At 40.0% G+C, this 16,318-nt stretch overlaps 1 protein-coding gene across 13 annotated transcripts in view; it reads left to right on the forward strand.

The window, feature by feature from the left end:
* TNRC6A (trinucleotide repeat containing adaptor 6A) overlaps positions 1-16,318 on the forward strand; it is a 107,085-nt gene that overhangs the window by 86,472 nt on the left and 4,295 nt on the right. For 8 of the 13 annotated variants that reach the window (XM_074598908.1, XM_074598918.1, XM_074598915.1 and 5 more), the window contains 14 exons: positions 2,514-5,102; positions 5,919-6,083; positions 6,213-6,388; positions 6,726-6,806; positions 7,243-7,294; positions 8,680-8,822; positions 9,172-9,318; positions 9,492-9,629; positions 9,842-9,970; positions 10,080-10,157; positions 10,419-10,629; positions 13,972-14,103; positions 15,658-15,816; positions 16,204-16,318. The exon at positions 16,204-16,318 is cut by the window's right edge and continues 26 nt beyond it. In XM_074598908.1, the coding sequence (XP_074455009.1) occupies positions 2,514-5,102; positions 5,919-6,083; positions 6,213-6,388; positions 6,726-6,806; positions 7,243-7,294; positions 8,680-8,822; positions 9,172-9,318; positions 9,492-9,629; positions 9,842-9,970; positions 10,080-10,157; positions 10,419-10,629; positions 13,972-14,103; positions 15,658-15,816; positions 16,204-16,318 (4,315 nt within the window). Of the gene's footprint in view, positions 1-2,513; positions 5,103-5,918; positions 6,084-6,212; positions 6,389-6,725; positions 6,807-7,242; positions 7,295-8,679; positions 8,823-9,171; positions 9,319-9,491; positions 9,630-9,841; positions 9,971-10,079; positions 10,158-10,418; positions 11,030-13,971; positions 14,104-15,657; positions 15,817-16,203 lie in introns of those variants that run through there. The other 5 variants (XM_074598911.1, XM_074598914.1, XM_074598909.1 and 2 more) reach the window with 4 other exon arrangements.

Here is a 16,318-nt window from a genome sequence, read left to right on the forward strand (position 1 = left end):
AACTCTTAATTAACCTTTTAATACAGGTTAAATGTCTTTTTTTTTTTTTTTAAATACTAGCCTGAGATTTGGAATCTTGGGTTTTGTTGGACAGTTGTTCAGGTACTTCAGTGTTGGTTTTTTTTCAGTGACACATTAATAGATGGTTCTGGGTTATGGTGAACTGAATGAATGTCTTCCAGTTCTCCCAAGGGCACTGTGTGCTTCCCCTCTTCGAGACTGTGGAGCTGCCAGGCACTCCAGCCATTGCAGCCCTATTTCTACCTGCCACGGGTCTTTTTCCACTACTCTCTGTTCCAAATGGCTGTGCCAGCGTCCATGTTTCTCATGTTGTAGTACCCGTGTGAAGCTTAACTGGTTGCTTCCCCTTTCTCAAGCTTCCATCGTCCTGGATGGCGGAGGAGCAGTGGGTGATCGCTGCTCTGTGCTGCTCGAGGCTACTGACTCTTGGAGGCAGGGTCTTTGGCTAGATTCTTTTTCTCTGTAGGATGAATAATATTGATATTGATTAAAAATGAATTAAAAATACACTAGAACGTTTTGCGCATCAGTGTTAAAAACTCAGTGAACCGTCCATAGTAACTTGTTCCTTCCCTTTTCGTGTAGATCATAAATCTAAATAGCATAGTATTTAGAATTTGTTGCTCTGATTTTAAAATGTGGGGTTTTCTGCTTGCCCTGGTGTTCTTAAATTCCTTTCGTGAGATGGGAGACCGAAACGAGGTCTCTTTTTAAATCTACATCAACTGTGCTTCTCTTCAGATTGGTCAGTCATGTTACACACAATAAACCACGTCAACCCTTGCTGTGGTTGAGTTGGAGCACTAAGAACAGACTCCTGCCGAATGATCCCTGCGTTTGAAAGCTGAGCTATTGCCAAAAGTCATATCTTGTATGTGTTGTTGCATGTTTTGTATGTGCGTGTAATGTATATGTTTTAACCTCCAAAGAGGTGGCAATTTTGACTAACATCGAGTAGATGCAGCTCAGTTACTTGTTACTGAGACGTGGGTAGGGGTTGGTGGGCATCAGGTAGCAGAAGCGGGGGAAGCTGGTGAGACTGGCAGCTCCTTTCAGGCTTCACAATTAACATATATTTCTTGGAAATACAAGAAGCCTGCGAATTAGTGTTATATTTCAAAGGTAGGGAGTCCCTAAACAATCTTTCAACGGCTTTTGAGAAAAATAAAGATTGATATTTGTAGCATTTTGTTACTGTTAGCTCTGTTCAGGTGAACAGGTAGAGTTTCATCAAGGTATTCAGCGAAGCGACTGTACCTTTTTCTGATCAGATGTAAGGCGTGTGCTGTGAAAATCCACTCAGAATGAGTAGGAGCTAGAAAACTTTTATCTTTAGGTACATGCACTTTGAATATTCTAAGTAAAGGCAAAAAAAGGAACATTACAGAGTAAAATTGTCAGTTCTTTTTTAAAAAAACGGAATGTTTTAATGGGCAGAGAAGCATACTTTGCTACGTATACAGCAATTGAGCATACACTAGTACAGTTATTCTTTCAGTTCAGGCAAATACTAAGTAAAAAACTTCACTGACATTTTGTGCTTGTATTCTGTTGCCAACTTCATTACTAGTTTTCACATGCTTCACACTTCCATAGTTTCATCTTCTGCTGCACCTGTCTGACTATGTTTTGATTTAACAGTTTGGCGGGGGGGGGGGGGTGAGGGGGGGTGTGTGTGTGTCTCTGCACTAAAGCTTCAGACATATGAGATGAAAATTGATAGCACTTATTTTGTAACAAATACTGCATGGTGCCTGTATTTAACCATGAAAAGTTTGTAGGTGAATTAGGATGTATGTCTTCCTGATTTCCAGACATGATCAGCTTATTTATTGAAAAAGAAACAGTAGTTCTTACATAAATGAAAATGAGAAGTATTGGTTCAGCTACCGCATTTAACCTGCACTTCTGCAGCAGCAGGACTTTAGATTGGTCTTGTGATTTTTCTGTCCAATTGTTGTGTAAAAGAAAATATCTTAACTCGTACTTAAATCTTATATAATGTCTTTTAATGGAGGGGCGTACGCGTGTGTGCTGCTCTGGCTGTTGTCGCACAGCAATTGGTACTACTAGATCGGTTTAATAGCCTGTTTGGGTTTCTTCCTTTCAAAATCTCTTTGATTTTTATATAGTATTTATTTTTTAATATGTATGTGTTTTTACAAAATATTTTATATATGGTGATATAGAGTATTTTTTAAAAAAAAAAAAACAAGTATTTTTCTGGGGGAAAAAAGATCTGTAGGAGTGCTGCTTCATGCTTTTTGTGAGAGTGCAACTTTGCGTGCTGGTGAGAAGTGTTCTAGGTTATGCATGTGTCAGTGTTCTGAACAGCTGTACTTGGAGGCTTTCTCTGTCGTCTTCAGTGACTAGTGTTAAAACGAGCAAAATAATTCTTAGTATCTTTATTCTTTTTTTTTTCCTCTTCTGCTTAATGAAGTAATAATACTAAATTTATAATAATGCTCTTGGACTTTCCTTCTTTTCTTTAGATCTGAACCACAGTGGTCTAGGATCCCATTATGAAAATTCTCACTGGGGACCAGTCTCTTCAAATAGTGACTCCAGCACAAACTGGGATAAAGTTATTGTAGACGGCTCTGACAAAGAAGCATGGCCATCAATCACTGGCAGTGACCCAGAGTTGACATCAGAATGTATGGACACTGACTCTGCCTCTAGCTCTGGGTCAGAGAGAAACCTCGTTATAATGGCTTCAGGGAGCACAGGTGGTGAAAATGATGGCATTCGAAATGGCATTGGACATGGTTCTCAAAATAAGTTTGTGGTTGGTAGCAACAGCAATAATGTGGGCAATGGAAGTATTAATGGGCCGTGGGGTTTATCCCATGGAACCATAATAAGCACATGTCAAGTTTCTGTGGATGCTCCTGACAGCAAATCTGAAAGTAGCAACAATAGAATGAATGCTTGGGGCACCATAAACTCTTCATCAAATGGAGGGTTAAATCCAAGCACTTTGAATTCAAATGGCAACCATGGTGCCTGGCCTGTATTGGAGAACAATGGACATGCCCTGAAAGGGTCTGTAGGGAGTGGTAATCCTGGCACAAATATTCAGTGCAGTACCATAGGTCAGATATCTAATAGTCAGAGTATTAACTCTAAAGTGGGTGGTTCAGCCCATGGTTCCTGGGGAAGCCTTCAGGAAAATTGTGATTCTGAAGTAAATGGTACAAGGAAGGTTTCATTCAGTGGGCAACCTCAAAACCTTAACACTGAAATGAATGGACCAAATAACACTACTAACTTTATGACCTCTAGTTTACCAAACTCTGCTGGTTCAGTGCAGATTAACGAACTGCCTAATAATACAGGGCATGGGGCCTGGCGTGTGAGCACAATGAATCATTCTCAGATTCAGGCCTCTCCAGTTACAAATGGCACTTCCATTTCTCATCTTAGCAATGGTGAGGCGAAAAATGGTGGATCTTATGGTACTTCATGGGGTGCCTATGGTTCTAATTACTCTGGAGACAAATGTTCAGGCCCAAACAGCCAAGCTAATGGTGACACTGTGAATGCAACTCTAATGCAGCCAGGCATTAACGGGCCTGGCAGCACTAACTTTCAAATCAACGGGAATAAAGGAGGAGGGGTGTGGGAGGCAGGGACAGTCAACTCCCAGAACATGCCATGGGGAAATGGAAATGGTGCAAGTGCTGGCGGGAGTAGAAGAGGATGGGGCAACCCTGCACAAAACACTGGCACTAACATTTCAAATGGAGAATGGAGTAAACTGCCTAGTAATCAGCATTCCAATGAAAGCGTGAATGGAAACAGCAGGAAGTTTACAAATGGATGGAAATCTACTGAGGAGGATGACCTTAACAGCCAGAGTTCCGCTGCTTCTCAGATAACCGAGCAGAACAGCGCGTGGGCCAAAACAGGTACGGGGGACAGCGAAGGTAGTTCGGAGAGCACTGGATGCCATGAAGACAGAGTAACTACAGAAGGACAGAATCGAGAGCGAAGGAAAGTTGACCAGCACGCATTACTCCAAAGTATAGTGAACAGAACTGACTTAGATCCACGTGTCCTTTCCAACTCTGGTTGGGGACAGACTCCAATCAAACAGAACACTGCCTGGGATACTGAAACATCACCGAGGGGTGAAAGAAAAACTGACAATGGGACAGAGGCCTGGGGAGGCTCTGTGACACAGACTTCCAGCTCAGGGGGGTGTGTGGATAGACCTAGCCCTAATAATAATGATACCTCATCTGTATCAGGGTGGGGAGATCCAAAGTCTGCTACAAGGTGGGGAGACTCCAAAGGGTCAAACAGCCAAGGGGGGTGGGAAGACGATTCTGCTGCTACAGTAATGGTCAAGAGCAATCAATCATGGGGAAGTGGCAAAGAGGAAAAGTCATCTTGGAATGACGCACAGAAGATCAAACAGGGATGGGTAGATGGACAAAAGGCCAGCCAGGGTTGGGCAGTTTCTGCCAGTGATAGCTGGGGCGAAAATTCCAGAAGTAACCATTGGGGTGAGGCTAAGAAATCCAGTTCGGGAGGTAGCGACAGTGACAGATCAGTATCTGGTTGGAATGAGCCAGGTAAATCAAATTCTGTTACTTGGGGAGGTAATAATACAAACCCAAATAATTCTTCGGGATGGGATGAGCCTGCAAAGTCTAATCAGAACCAGGGCTGGGGAGACCCTCCTAAATCCAATCAGCCTCAAGGTTGGGGGGATTCGTCAAAGCCAGTCAACTCTCCAGAATGGAACAAACAAGACGTTGGCTCTTGGGGAGCACCATCTGCCACAAGCAAACCCCCAGGGTCGGGCTGGCTGGGTGGACCAATGCCGGCACCAGCAAAGGAGGAAGAACCCACTGGCTGGGAGGAGCCATCCCCTGAATCAATACGCCGTAAAATGGAAATTGATGATGGAACTTCTGCTTGGGGTGATCCAAGCAAATACAACTACAAAAATGTGAATATGTGGAATAAAAATGTCCCAAACAGTAGCAGCAGTTCAGACCAGCAAGCACAGGTACATCAGCAGCTACTGTCTTCAAGTGCCATGTCTAGCAAGGAGAGCAGTTCGGGTTCTGGTAAGACTTGATTTTATGCAAATTTGTGTTTTCTATTAACTGTAAAGCAATTATGTTGTTCTTGCTTTGTATAACAATATTTTCGTTTCAAAGTGGAAGGGGAAGGTGCCATTGAAATACCATTTTTATTTATAAAAAAAAAAGGTAACAGCAATGCTTATAGACGTTTGAGATTTTTATGCAGATTGGAAGATCTGTTCTAGTTTTAAATAGCTTCAGTAATAAAGACTAGACAGCTCTACTTGAATTCTGGGGTGTGGGAAGACAGAGAAAATGTTTAAAATAGTATCTGAGGAACAAAAGTATTTTTCTTCATTTGATGCTAAAAGAGTTAAAATTTAATGTTGCCAAAGATTCCCCAAAAAAGGAGTGTTGAGCTGCTATAGGACAGAATGAAGGGTGATGGCCTCAGACTTTCTCATCTTCTCGTTTTGAGAGCAGTGAATAATGATACTTGCAGATGAGCTTGTGTGGTGTTTATGAAATATTTTGTGTTCTTGTCTCTTTTTCAACTGAAAAGGGGAGTAGCTTAAATATAACGAGCAGCTCTTAGGAACTTAGTATCTCAGAAATTTCTATTATCAAAATGTAGTTCTTTATATATGAAATTTGTATTTGTGTGATGATGGTTTTTTTTATGGAACAGCTTACAGTTGTAATAGTTACCTTCATACAGAATGTAAATGGGTATTAACATGCTTTTTATTGTATGTTATGGGTCTAGAAAAGGCAAAACGCTTGAGTCTCTTTAGATAGTTGGGTTTTTTTTAAATGCTGTTTAAAAACATACCAATAACTCATAACTGCTTTAAAAAGGTTGGGGAGAGCCTTCTACTCCAGCCACTACTGTAGATAATGGAACTTCAGCGTGGGGTAAACCCATGGATACCGGTACTAGCTGGGGAGAACCCATCAGCGATGCAGCAGGCACCTCTGGCTGGGGAAACGCTTCTCTTGGTCAACAGGCTTCAAATAAACCTGGTGAGTGCTTCAGAAGCTTTACACTTTTGAGGGCTTTTTTGTCTTCAAGTAACCATAAAGCTAATTGCTATGTTAAGAGCAGTCAGTTGCTGCTGACGTGTTAACATGGTGGATTTTTTTCACAACCAGGGCCTAAATCTATGCAAGATAGTTGGTGCGGAGATGATATGCCATTGACGGGCAGTCGTCAGACCAGCTGGGAGGAAGAGGAGGATGTAGAGATTGGAATGTGGAACAGCAGTTCTTCACAAGAAGCTAACCCATCTTTAAATTGGCCACCATATATGAAAAAAATGCCCACAAAGGTAATTCTGGTTTGAGATGTATGGCCCAAATGTAAGAATGCAAGTTGACCACAGAAAGAAAAAAAAAAAAAAAAAAAAAAAAAGAAAAAAAAAAAAAAAGGCAGCAGTGAGGTTCCTGAGCACTGCTACTTTCCTATTCTGTAAAATAATTCCCAGAGGAGGTTGAGTTGAGATTTTTGCACTATTGTCATTTTTAAAAGCGAAGTCAGAACAGATTGCTGCACTGAGTGGAGTACCATTAAGCTTTAATCTTCATTCATAATGTTTTATGATGTAATTTAAGCAATGGGTGGTAAACGTTTTCTGAGTATCACAGGAATTCCTTTCTATTTTTAAGGGAATAATGAAAGGTGGAAATAAGCAAGATGAAGCATGGATCAATCCATTCATTAAGCAATTCACAAATCTCAGTTTTTCAGTAAGTATTTACCTGTAGCTGGTACTGCCGCCTCAGAGTGCTAGTTGTAATGCACAGCGATGACAATGCTTAATTACCTAGTGTTCATTTTCATAGTATTTTTCATTTTAGTTCTGTTTGTCTCCCCTCTGCCACCTATCCCTTTTCTTTACATCCACGTTACAAAAAGACCTGTTTATTGATGATGAGTGTTTCTGTAAACGCTACCCGGGTATTCATCTGGCAGTCTGTTGTTTCACTTAGTCACATACCTATTTTGGTGAAGATGCCTGTTTTCAAACAGCTAAAGGGAGAAAATGCTTTAAAATAGCATCTGATTTGTCTCGCTTTTTTTTTTTTCTTGCAGGTTTGAATTGAAATAGTATATATGAATCTCTTTGTTTTATCTTTTAAAAATATTATTATTAAATAATTATGATTCATTTTATTACTTCAGAGAGAATCACCAGAAGAAACCATACAGAGCAATAAGATGGACATGTCTGGAGGTGAGAATAGGAGAACCTAGCGGGGTTTTATTGCTTTCCTTTACAGTATCTCTTTTAGTTTATATCCTTCTGGTAATTACTTTTTAAAAACTACGTATAGTTATAGCTATATGTAGTTAAATATGTGTTTCCCTAAAGAAAAGGAATGCCCTTGTAGAGGAAAAAAATTGTGCATGTGAGTAACACTACACACCTGAATCAGCTGGTTGCTATAGTAATATTATCCGTAAATCAAGCTAAGCTTATATATATTAAGGTAACATGAAAGAATGTTTTCAGGGTGTGGTGGGTTTGTTTCTTGTAATATAAATATTTAGGTTGCCTTCTGGATATCTTCACTAAACATAAACAGAAATGACTCGACTACCGCACTTGCTCATTGCGGTTCATTCTTGGAAACACATTTTCAGTTCTAAAAACTAAATTGATACTGAACAATTATTTTGGAAGCGTTTAAACCTGAGTCTAAAATTACTTGTGAGCATTTTTATTTTTATTTGAATCCATGGACGATTGTGATTCCCCTATCAAAACAAAAATAGTATAATTCTTTAATACATTAATAACAATATATTATACCGATATAATGTTTAATTAAAAGTAATTGTAGCATTTTAGTTTTTGTTGTAGCTGCACTCTTCTTATTCTAGTTTAAAATTGGGTATTTTCAATTTTTGGCTCATAGTCTATTGTGTAAAGAAATTACTCTGAATTTTAGATTTTAATATTAATGGCAAGACTCATATTTAAATTATTTCTTTTTTTTAATTTGAATTTTAAACATCTGCTTGGAAAGTAATTGTCTTGTACTGCATGCAGTGAAGTATTAAATGGATTCCTTTACTGCTGCTTATATTTTGATCTACTTGCCTGCTGGAATTTGTGATAAAAGATAGCTTAAAATTTGCTTTAATAAACACAAATACTTTAAATTTGTGTTTAGGGATTTTTTTTTAGCTATTTTTTTTAATTGAATCTAATTAAAGGGCTTCTGAAATACTGCACAAATGTAGGGCAAGTGATAAAGATATTACTTCAAAGCCAAGACAATGCTTATTGCTACTAAAAGTAAAAGTGGCATTCACAACTGGAAACTCACGTTAAACAATTATACATTCTTGTTTTTAAGAGAAAACTGAGAATAATAGTTTTGTGAAGCCTAGCAAAATCTGCTGACGCTTTGCTGATCCCAAGTTTTAAGTTGTCCGTAGCCATTGATTCATAGCGTTTCCTTTCCCTTTTCAGTAAAGCCTGTTTTCTTTTATTAGTATCCAGCCTGAGAGCAGTATTAGTTTGGCCCTTCATAAGTATAAACTAGTTTCTTGTGTATCTGGAAAACTGAATAATTCTTCAGTGTTGTAGTCGCATCTCTCACTTTTCCTTAGGGTTATTGCAAGATAAGCGGATGGAGATGGATAAGCATGGCCTCAATGTTGGAGATTACAATCGTGTGGTTGGAAAAGGCCCTGGTTCTCGTCCTCAGATTTCCAAAGAGTCTTCCATGGATCGCGGTCCTTACTTTGATAAGGTTAGTAGGTGTCTTACTGGTGGACACTTCTAAACTTCTTTGACTCTGCATTCTAAGTAGTTATCTGTGTGCTCCTTAGCTTTCTGCATTTAGTGGAGAGGAAAATTAGGGCTTCCTTGTTAATCCGTAAAATGTATTTTGTTCTTTTTAACGTACTGATGTATAATACTAAGCACTTTCTGTAGCCCGTTTGCAGTGCAAATGACTAACCTGATCTCTTTTGTTTTCTGCCTATTTCCTGCTGGTGCTGGACTGTCATGTGACTCTTCCCTTCTGTTCCTGGCAATGGTTTCTCCCTTCCGCTTGCTTGCTGGCTGGTTGTTGCGCATCGGTTTGTCTGTCCAATCAGGATGGCATTGTAGCAGACGAGTCCCAAAACATGCAGTTTATGTCCAATCAAAACATGAAGCTTCCCCCTTCAAATAATGCACTACCTAACCAAGCCCTTGGCTCCCTAGCAGGGCTGGGTATGCAAAACTTGAATTCTGTTAGACAGGTAAGGCTGCGTGCATGTCCTTGGCATGTTACTTGACAGCATTTAATACCTTTTGATATAACATCCCACCTACCTATGTGATTGATACGTGTTTAACTTTTAATTCAAACGTGTAGGGGTGGGAGAAGCGGCAGAAGAGGTTTATTGTCACTAACTGTCCATTCTTTCCCCAGAATGGCAATCCCAGTATGTTTGGTGTTGGTAATATAGCAGCACAGCCCAGGAGCATGCAGCAGCCTCCAGCACAAACTCTTAATTCATCTCAGCCTAATCCACGTGCTCAAGTGCCTCCTCCATTACTATCCCCTCAGGTAACATTCTGTGTATAAACTACCAAAATCCTGCTTCAGAAAATTGTGGTTTCTTTATTGGCGTTGCTGGTACTTAATTCTGGAAATATTTGAAAACATATCAGTGTTCCAGAAACTAGGCAGCTGTTAACCAGAGGTGATAATATTCTATGTCTAGTGTAACTAATTGCACGTTACTGTCAGTCACTCTTCACACTGGTCCATTTTTGCAGGTTCCAGTATCATTACTGAAGTATGCACCAAACAACGGTGGCCTGAGCCCACTCTTTGGCCCACAACAGGTAGCCATGTTGAATCAACTGTCCCAGTTAAACCAGCTTTCTCAGATCTCCCAGTTACAGGTAAGCTAACAAAGCTAGTCGCTCTGTGTTCTGTTTGAAAGTCTAAGTAGAGACTTACGTCAGCTATAAACTGTTCTTAAAAAAAACACCACAAAACACTGTCTCCTAGCGGTTGTTGGCTCAGCAGCAAAAAGCGCAGAATCAAAGAAGCATGCCTTCTGGTGGTCGTCAACAGCAGGAGCAGCAGGTAAATAAATACGTTTATTATTAACTTTTCAAACTATCTTTCAAAACTGTTTTTCGTCCTGAGCTGCATTTCTTGTTACAAATTGTACTAAAGCGTGCAAGAGTGAATGGGGTTTTGATAAGCTTTAAAGGAGTGACTTAGCTTAGTGCGGGGGTTTTGCTGGGCTAAGACGCACAGAACCCAAAGATGTGTTTCGTTATCTTTCTTTAAAGCTGGAAAAGCTTTTGCCTATTTATATTGTAACTGCTCTGTTTTTTTAAGGGTCGATCTCTTAGTATGCAGCAACAGATGATGCAACAGTCCCGTCAGCTTGATCCAAACCTGTTAATGAAGCAGCAAACTCCGCCCTCTCAACAGCAGTCACTCCATCAACCCACCATGAAATCTTTCCTCGAGAATGTCATACCCCATGCTACTCCTGAGCTACAAAAAGGGCCATCACCAATAAATGCATTCAGCAGCTTCCCTATAGGTGGGTTTCTCCATGCTAATTTCATACAGTCAGTTAATGCTTGTAATGACATACAGCCTTTCTTTTCACGTTGCCTGCCTCCTCTGAAAACAATAGTGATTGCAATCCTGCTAGCGCTTAGGGTTTTAATGGAGGTGGGAATTCTTTGTGGGGCTTATCCAGTTATATTTGTTCAGCAAAGGATTTTTTCACAAATACACTCATTCCCAGAAGGGACTGTCTGTAAACTAGTGCAAAATGCTTTCCATTGTTAAAGAGTGTTTGTCTCCTTTTCTTTCTTTTTTGTCCTCTGGGTCCCAAGAATGACACAAAGTCCTTTTGCAGTTATCATTCCTGGAGCTGAAGGACTTTTAGAAGTAGAATCCGTACAAAGAATCCATTGATGTGGTCGGTCGTCTTTGGATGTTAAAAACATTTTTGATGAATCTGGAATTGCATAGGTAGAATACAATGTTAATTTCCAGTTTAGTGGTTTTGTCCAGGAAAGAAAGCTTTTAGCTCTGCATTTTTAAAGAATGGTTGTCTCATTTCAGGCAAAATATCTGAACATCTATAAATACAAATATCTCCTGTTTCTTTCTCCCTACATTTCCAGGCATCTGCCCAATTTCTACTTCAGAAATTCCAGGCTTGTATATTTTCTCCTTACTTTAGGTCCCTTTTTAATGCTATCTTACACTTGATACAACCGTATACCATTTACCTCTTCTTCCTGATCCCTATTTTTTTTCCTCCTCTTCAGTTTGCTTTTCTTCTACATTATTCTAATCTGGTCATTTCTTTTGGGCTGATTTCCTTTGCGTTCCCATTGCCCTTTGTAGAAAAGTTTGTTTAATAGAAACTGCTGCTGAAATCCTTGTGCTTATAGGTGGAGCGTTCTGGAGCCAGTGGGTCGGTGCAGGCCGTGCTGTTGCACTGCATGTGGCACACTGGAGTTTTGCTTGTAGCCAGTCTTAAGTCCAGGCTGCTGCTTAATAGTTGCTGCTGATGATTGGCATCGAGATATAACTACTGCTTTCATTCAAATGGCAAGGCATAAAAATTAAGTTTATTTAGCTGTTAGAAACACTTTGCTAGTTCTAATGAAAGGAATATTTACCACCAAACTTCACGCTGAGTAATCGCATCCTGCCTACATTAGATTCCTTTCTGTTTCGTTTCTTGAATTGAATTGTTGTGTACTATTGCTAAGTAGCTGCTTTCTCACCTTACTCATTGCCACGTTTCAGGAACCGGCAGTATATGTAAGATTGCTTTGAGGTCCCTCAGGAATCTGCTGCAGTATACGTAAGAATTCTTTGGGATCCCTTTGGAGTAGTACTGTATAGTGATATAAGCAAGTGGAGCCACACTCGTTGCACAAACAAAAGCTTAAGGGTAGAAATAGTAGCTTGTTGGAATTTCTGCACCCTTTAGTGAAAAGTTGAGTCAAGAGGAGTATCGGTAGCATCCTCCAAGTGCACAAAGTATGGTAGTGTAGTCATGTGAGAAGGAGCTGAACTTGCCAAGTTGTCTCCTGGAAAATCTTGCAGGTATGTTATTTTTCTCCGTGTTCTAATATTAGTGTCAGGAGACCTAGCAACAAAAGCAGGGAGGTCCTGTTTACGTTCCGGGGAACTGAATTTGTCAAGATTCACTAGGTATTCATCAAAAGCAGAGGCTGGGAGGGGCGGTGTGTCCTTCTCTCTAGTTGACCAGTTTTGCTGTCACATCCTGATTCATTTATAGAATTAAGTATTGCTAACAATAAAAATAACCTTTTCTCTGCCAAATACTGAGTATAGATGAACAACATAAAATCTTCCAAGATCTTCCACAATTGGATATGAAAAATTACTTCTGGGAAGACCATTTGAATTCTAGATTATGTCCAGGGACTGATGTTCATCCCTCAGTCCACGGATTTCAAATACAGAGCTATGGACGTGGGTCTGTGCCTGCCGAGGGGCTGGCATTAACCTGATCAGCTCGATGTGCCTGTCTGCCAGCTTGTGATCTTTCTGACCCCTCTTTTAGAGGTCTGTTTTCTGCAAGCTTCTTCAGAGTTGGAAGAAAGGTTATTGTTGTGCACAGGTTATTGCTCTGACAACAGCAAAATACCAGAGAGAGGTGAGAGAAATGGGATTGATTGGACTTTCCCTTTTTTCTGTTTCAGCTGTTCATAGTTGTTAAGTTTCTTAAAACTTGGCTGTCCTGTTACAAAGCGCTTTCTCTGAGACTTTTTAAGGGGCTGCTTTTCTGGCATCAACATCTGCTCATGCCTTTAAGAAAAGCAAACGGAAAAAAAACCCAAAACAAAACAACCAAACAAAAAAAAGAGAACCAGCTTCTATGTGACAGTGAATATCGACTTAGGAACAAAATTAAGCGCTAGCTTCCAGTGCTGAATGAGGTTCTAGTAAAGATTTGAGAAGTTCCTTGTGTGCCTCTGGCCCTAAGCCAAAATGCTGTAGTGGTTTCTTTTCAGAAATGAAGTAAATAGATCTGAAGGGCTGGAAATGTAACCCAGGTGTGGTTGTGAGCTAAGGATTCTTACAGACCTGTAGAGAGAGCAGGCATGCCAAAGTCAAAAGCGTGGCCCCATTGTCCAAACCCAGAATAGCTGGTTCTCGCAGGTATTTGAACTGATTTGGGTTGGCATTGTCGATTCTCTGGCAGATAAACGTTTTGAAATACAGACAACAGCTTAGAACAGGCGAAGATAAGGTTGGTTTGTGTTCTTTTAGTGAGGTTTTCATATGTGGTGTGACTAGTAGTATAAGTGGAGGGTATTGGTATCAGGGGTGGTATTACTTGTGTAGCTCCGTGCAGAGTGCTTATCTATCTGTGCTAGCGTGGTTCAGAAGCTGGCACGGTGTCCTCTTGAACAGCCCGAATAAGAATGGGAATGAGGTCATAACTCCAGGTACGTAACTTCTGCTGAACGGGCGTGAGTACAGACACCCTCCTGCTGAGAAGGAGTTGCCGAGCACGGCTCTTCGGAGTCCAGTACTTCTACTTTGTACAGATGAGATCAGTTGTTGTGCTAGTGCTAGACTGGTGTTAGAAATGCCACGGGTTTTAGGTGTTTACGTTTTACTTTAACTTCCTCAATGGCTTCTTCCACTGACATTTTTGCATGAAGACATCAGCTGAGAACTTTGGAGTGCTTTGCATTGCTTAGCTTAGCTTCTGTCTGTAGTAAGTTCACTGTATTAAATGCTAGAACGTTTCTCAAAAACAGAGACTTGGAAGCATGAAATAACCATAGTAATATGCTCTTAAATGTTTATTAGGACAATAGCGGTAATTGACGGAAGAAAAACACTTAGTCTGTATTTCATAAGCTATCTGTGTTTTTAGGAATGAACTCAAACTTGAATGTAAACATGGATATGAGCAGTATTAAAGAGCCACAATCTCGATTGAGGAAATGGACTACAGTAGACAGCATTTCTGTGAACACATCGTTAGATCAAAACTCCAGCAAACATGGTATGTAAAAGGTGTCATTAAGTAGCATTTACATTACACATCAGATTTTCACATTCTGTGTTATAAAATGCAGGTTTGCTGTGTTTTGGCCTGTAGTTGTAACGACTGTTGGTTGTGTTGCTTGTAGCTGTCAGAATTTGTACTGTGTTGTCGGTGCCAAACTTGCTGCTTGGCTCGTACAGCAGCCCGTAGCTTTCTTCAGTGTTTCAACTTACAGAAGGGATCTTGTGATGAGGTTTGGTAGAAACCTTGTGCAGAACTCCTTTTTTAACTAGACTTTTCTTTAAGTGTGACTATTGCTACTAATTTTATCTTAATCTGGATTGGAATGCTTCATATATGTTTAAACCAAAAGCTTTAGATTTTTCTAGCTTTCTTTCCCCCCACCCTCCTGGCCTTAAGGTGATTTATGGGAATTTAACTCCGTGTGCATGCATTCTGGTCATGTCTGACGTTTTTAGTTACAGGTTTTGATAATGAATGTGTATGTTTGTATTCTAGAAATGGGGAGAGCTGAGAAGGGAGAGACTAGTGCCACTGCTGTACTTAGTTTTAGAGGAGGCGGACTTGGTTGCTTCATATTTCATTCCAGTAATCAGGATTCATATGACACTTCAACTGTTTCAGTTGCTTGAAATCTCATCCAGTTAAAATTTGAGTCTATAGCACAAAGGTTCTGTGTCTAAAGATAGTTTTAAAATGTCTCCAGTCTCCTATTACTGTTCAGTCTTCGGATTGTTTGGGTATTTTTAGATGTGTCAGCTGTTCTGCTACTATGGAATTACTTGCTACCGTAAGCATCTAGTGGAGATATCCCGCTACTGCACTTCTGAGCTTCGTCTGATTGTTACACATAAACAACAGTGCTGGTGTTACTTTAGCTGTAGGTAGTGTTTTCTGAATAGCATTAGGAATTTGATAATTTGAACTCCGTATTGCATGGAATCACTAGTAAAAGCCATTTGTTCCCTCAGAACTGTGGAATATCTTTGGCTTTGCTGTGTAATAACTTCTAAAGTTGTTCTTACAGGACTTGCAGGGAATCAAGTAGGTTGCGTACAGTGCTTTCTTTCCTTGTTCTGCCTCCAGTGATTTTTATTTTTTTCTCCTCTCAGGAATATGAGTAGAATTTACAGAGCTTTGCAGTAGCTAAAGATCCTTCAGATTGTGTAGATGTTTCTTGCAAGAGCCCTCCCATTACGGAATATATTCATTATCCCTGTTATCCAGCTGGGGTCTCTCAGAATGCTCTTACCCTCTTGAATTAATATTTTACTTAAATTTAAGCATGCTATTTTAATGAGATGATTCCATGGGAGATTATTCTTACGGCTTTCTCCTGAATTATTCAGACACGTTTCATTTTGGATTATATCATCCTGTATGACTTCCTGTATAACTTGACATCGTAAGAGGACAGGGTGCTGCTATATATTTCATGAGTGCTTTACATGAGCATGATTTTGTAGTTATATAGGTATATAAAAATTGGCTATGAAAACGGTGTGATGATGACCTTTTCCTTTCTTTCTGTTTTTTTGTTTTTGTAACTAGGTGCTATTTCAAGTGGTTTTAGGCTGGAAGATTCTCCATTTGTTCCATATGACTTTATGAACAGCAGTAATTCACCAGCCAGTCCTCCTGGATCTATTGGGGATGGCTGGCCCCGTGCCAAATCGCCTAATGGCTCTAGCAGTGTTAACTGGCCACCAGGTACGCCAGCGCTTACCCTTTGCGTGGTTCTTCCTGTTCAGCTGTGTTTCTTCTCTGGTCCTCGATCATTACATACAGGAGGGGGCAGGGAAACAGCCTACATAAAAACATTAAGGGTGTGTTTTTAGCAGACTGAAACTGAGAGCCGGTAGTTTTTATTGGCTAGCAGTATATCTTCCTGCTTTGAGATTTTACCCTGGTGAGACGGGACCAGAAAAACTAGGAACGAAGTGAATAAGGTGAAAAGACGACTAAATTAAGTCAATTAAATGCTTAAAAGGTTTTGGATTTTCAGTCATTAAGAGATGTATTGTTTAGACAGCTGTTTCCTGTTTAAAAAAAAAAAAATAATCAAAATAAGCTTCTTCTCTGAATCTCTATTCCTAGAGTTTCGTCCTGGTGAGCCATGGAAAGGTTATCCAAACATCGACCCTGAAACTGACCCTTACGTCACTCCTGGCAGTGTCATAAACAATCTTTCAATTAATACTGTGCGGGAAGT

The sequence above is a fragment of the Larus michahellis genome, chromosome 8, assembly GCF_964199755.1.
Source record: "Larus michahellis chromosome 8, bLarMic1.1, whole genome shotgun sequence".
Lineage (NCBI taxonomy): Eukaryota > Metazoa > Chordata > Aves > Charadriiformes > Laridae > Larus > Larus michahellis.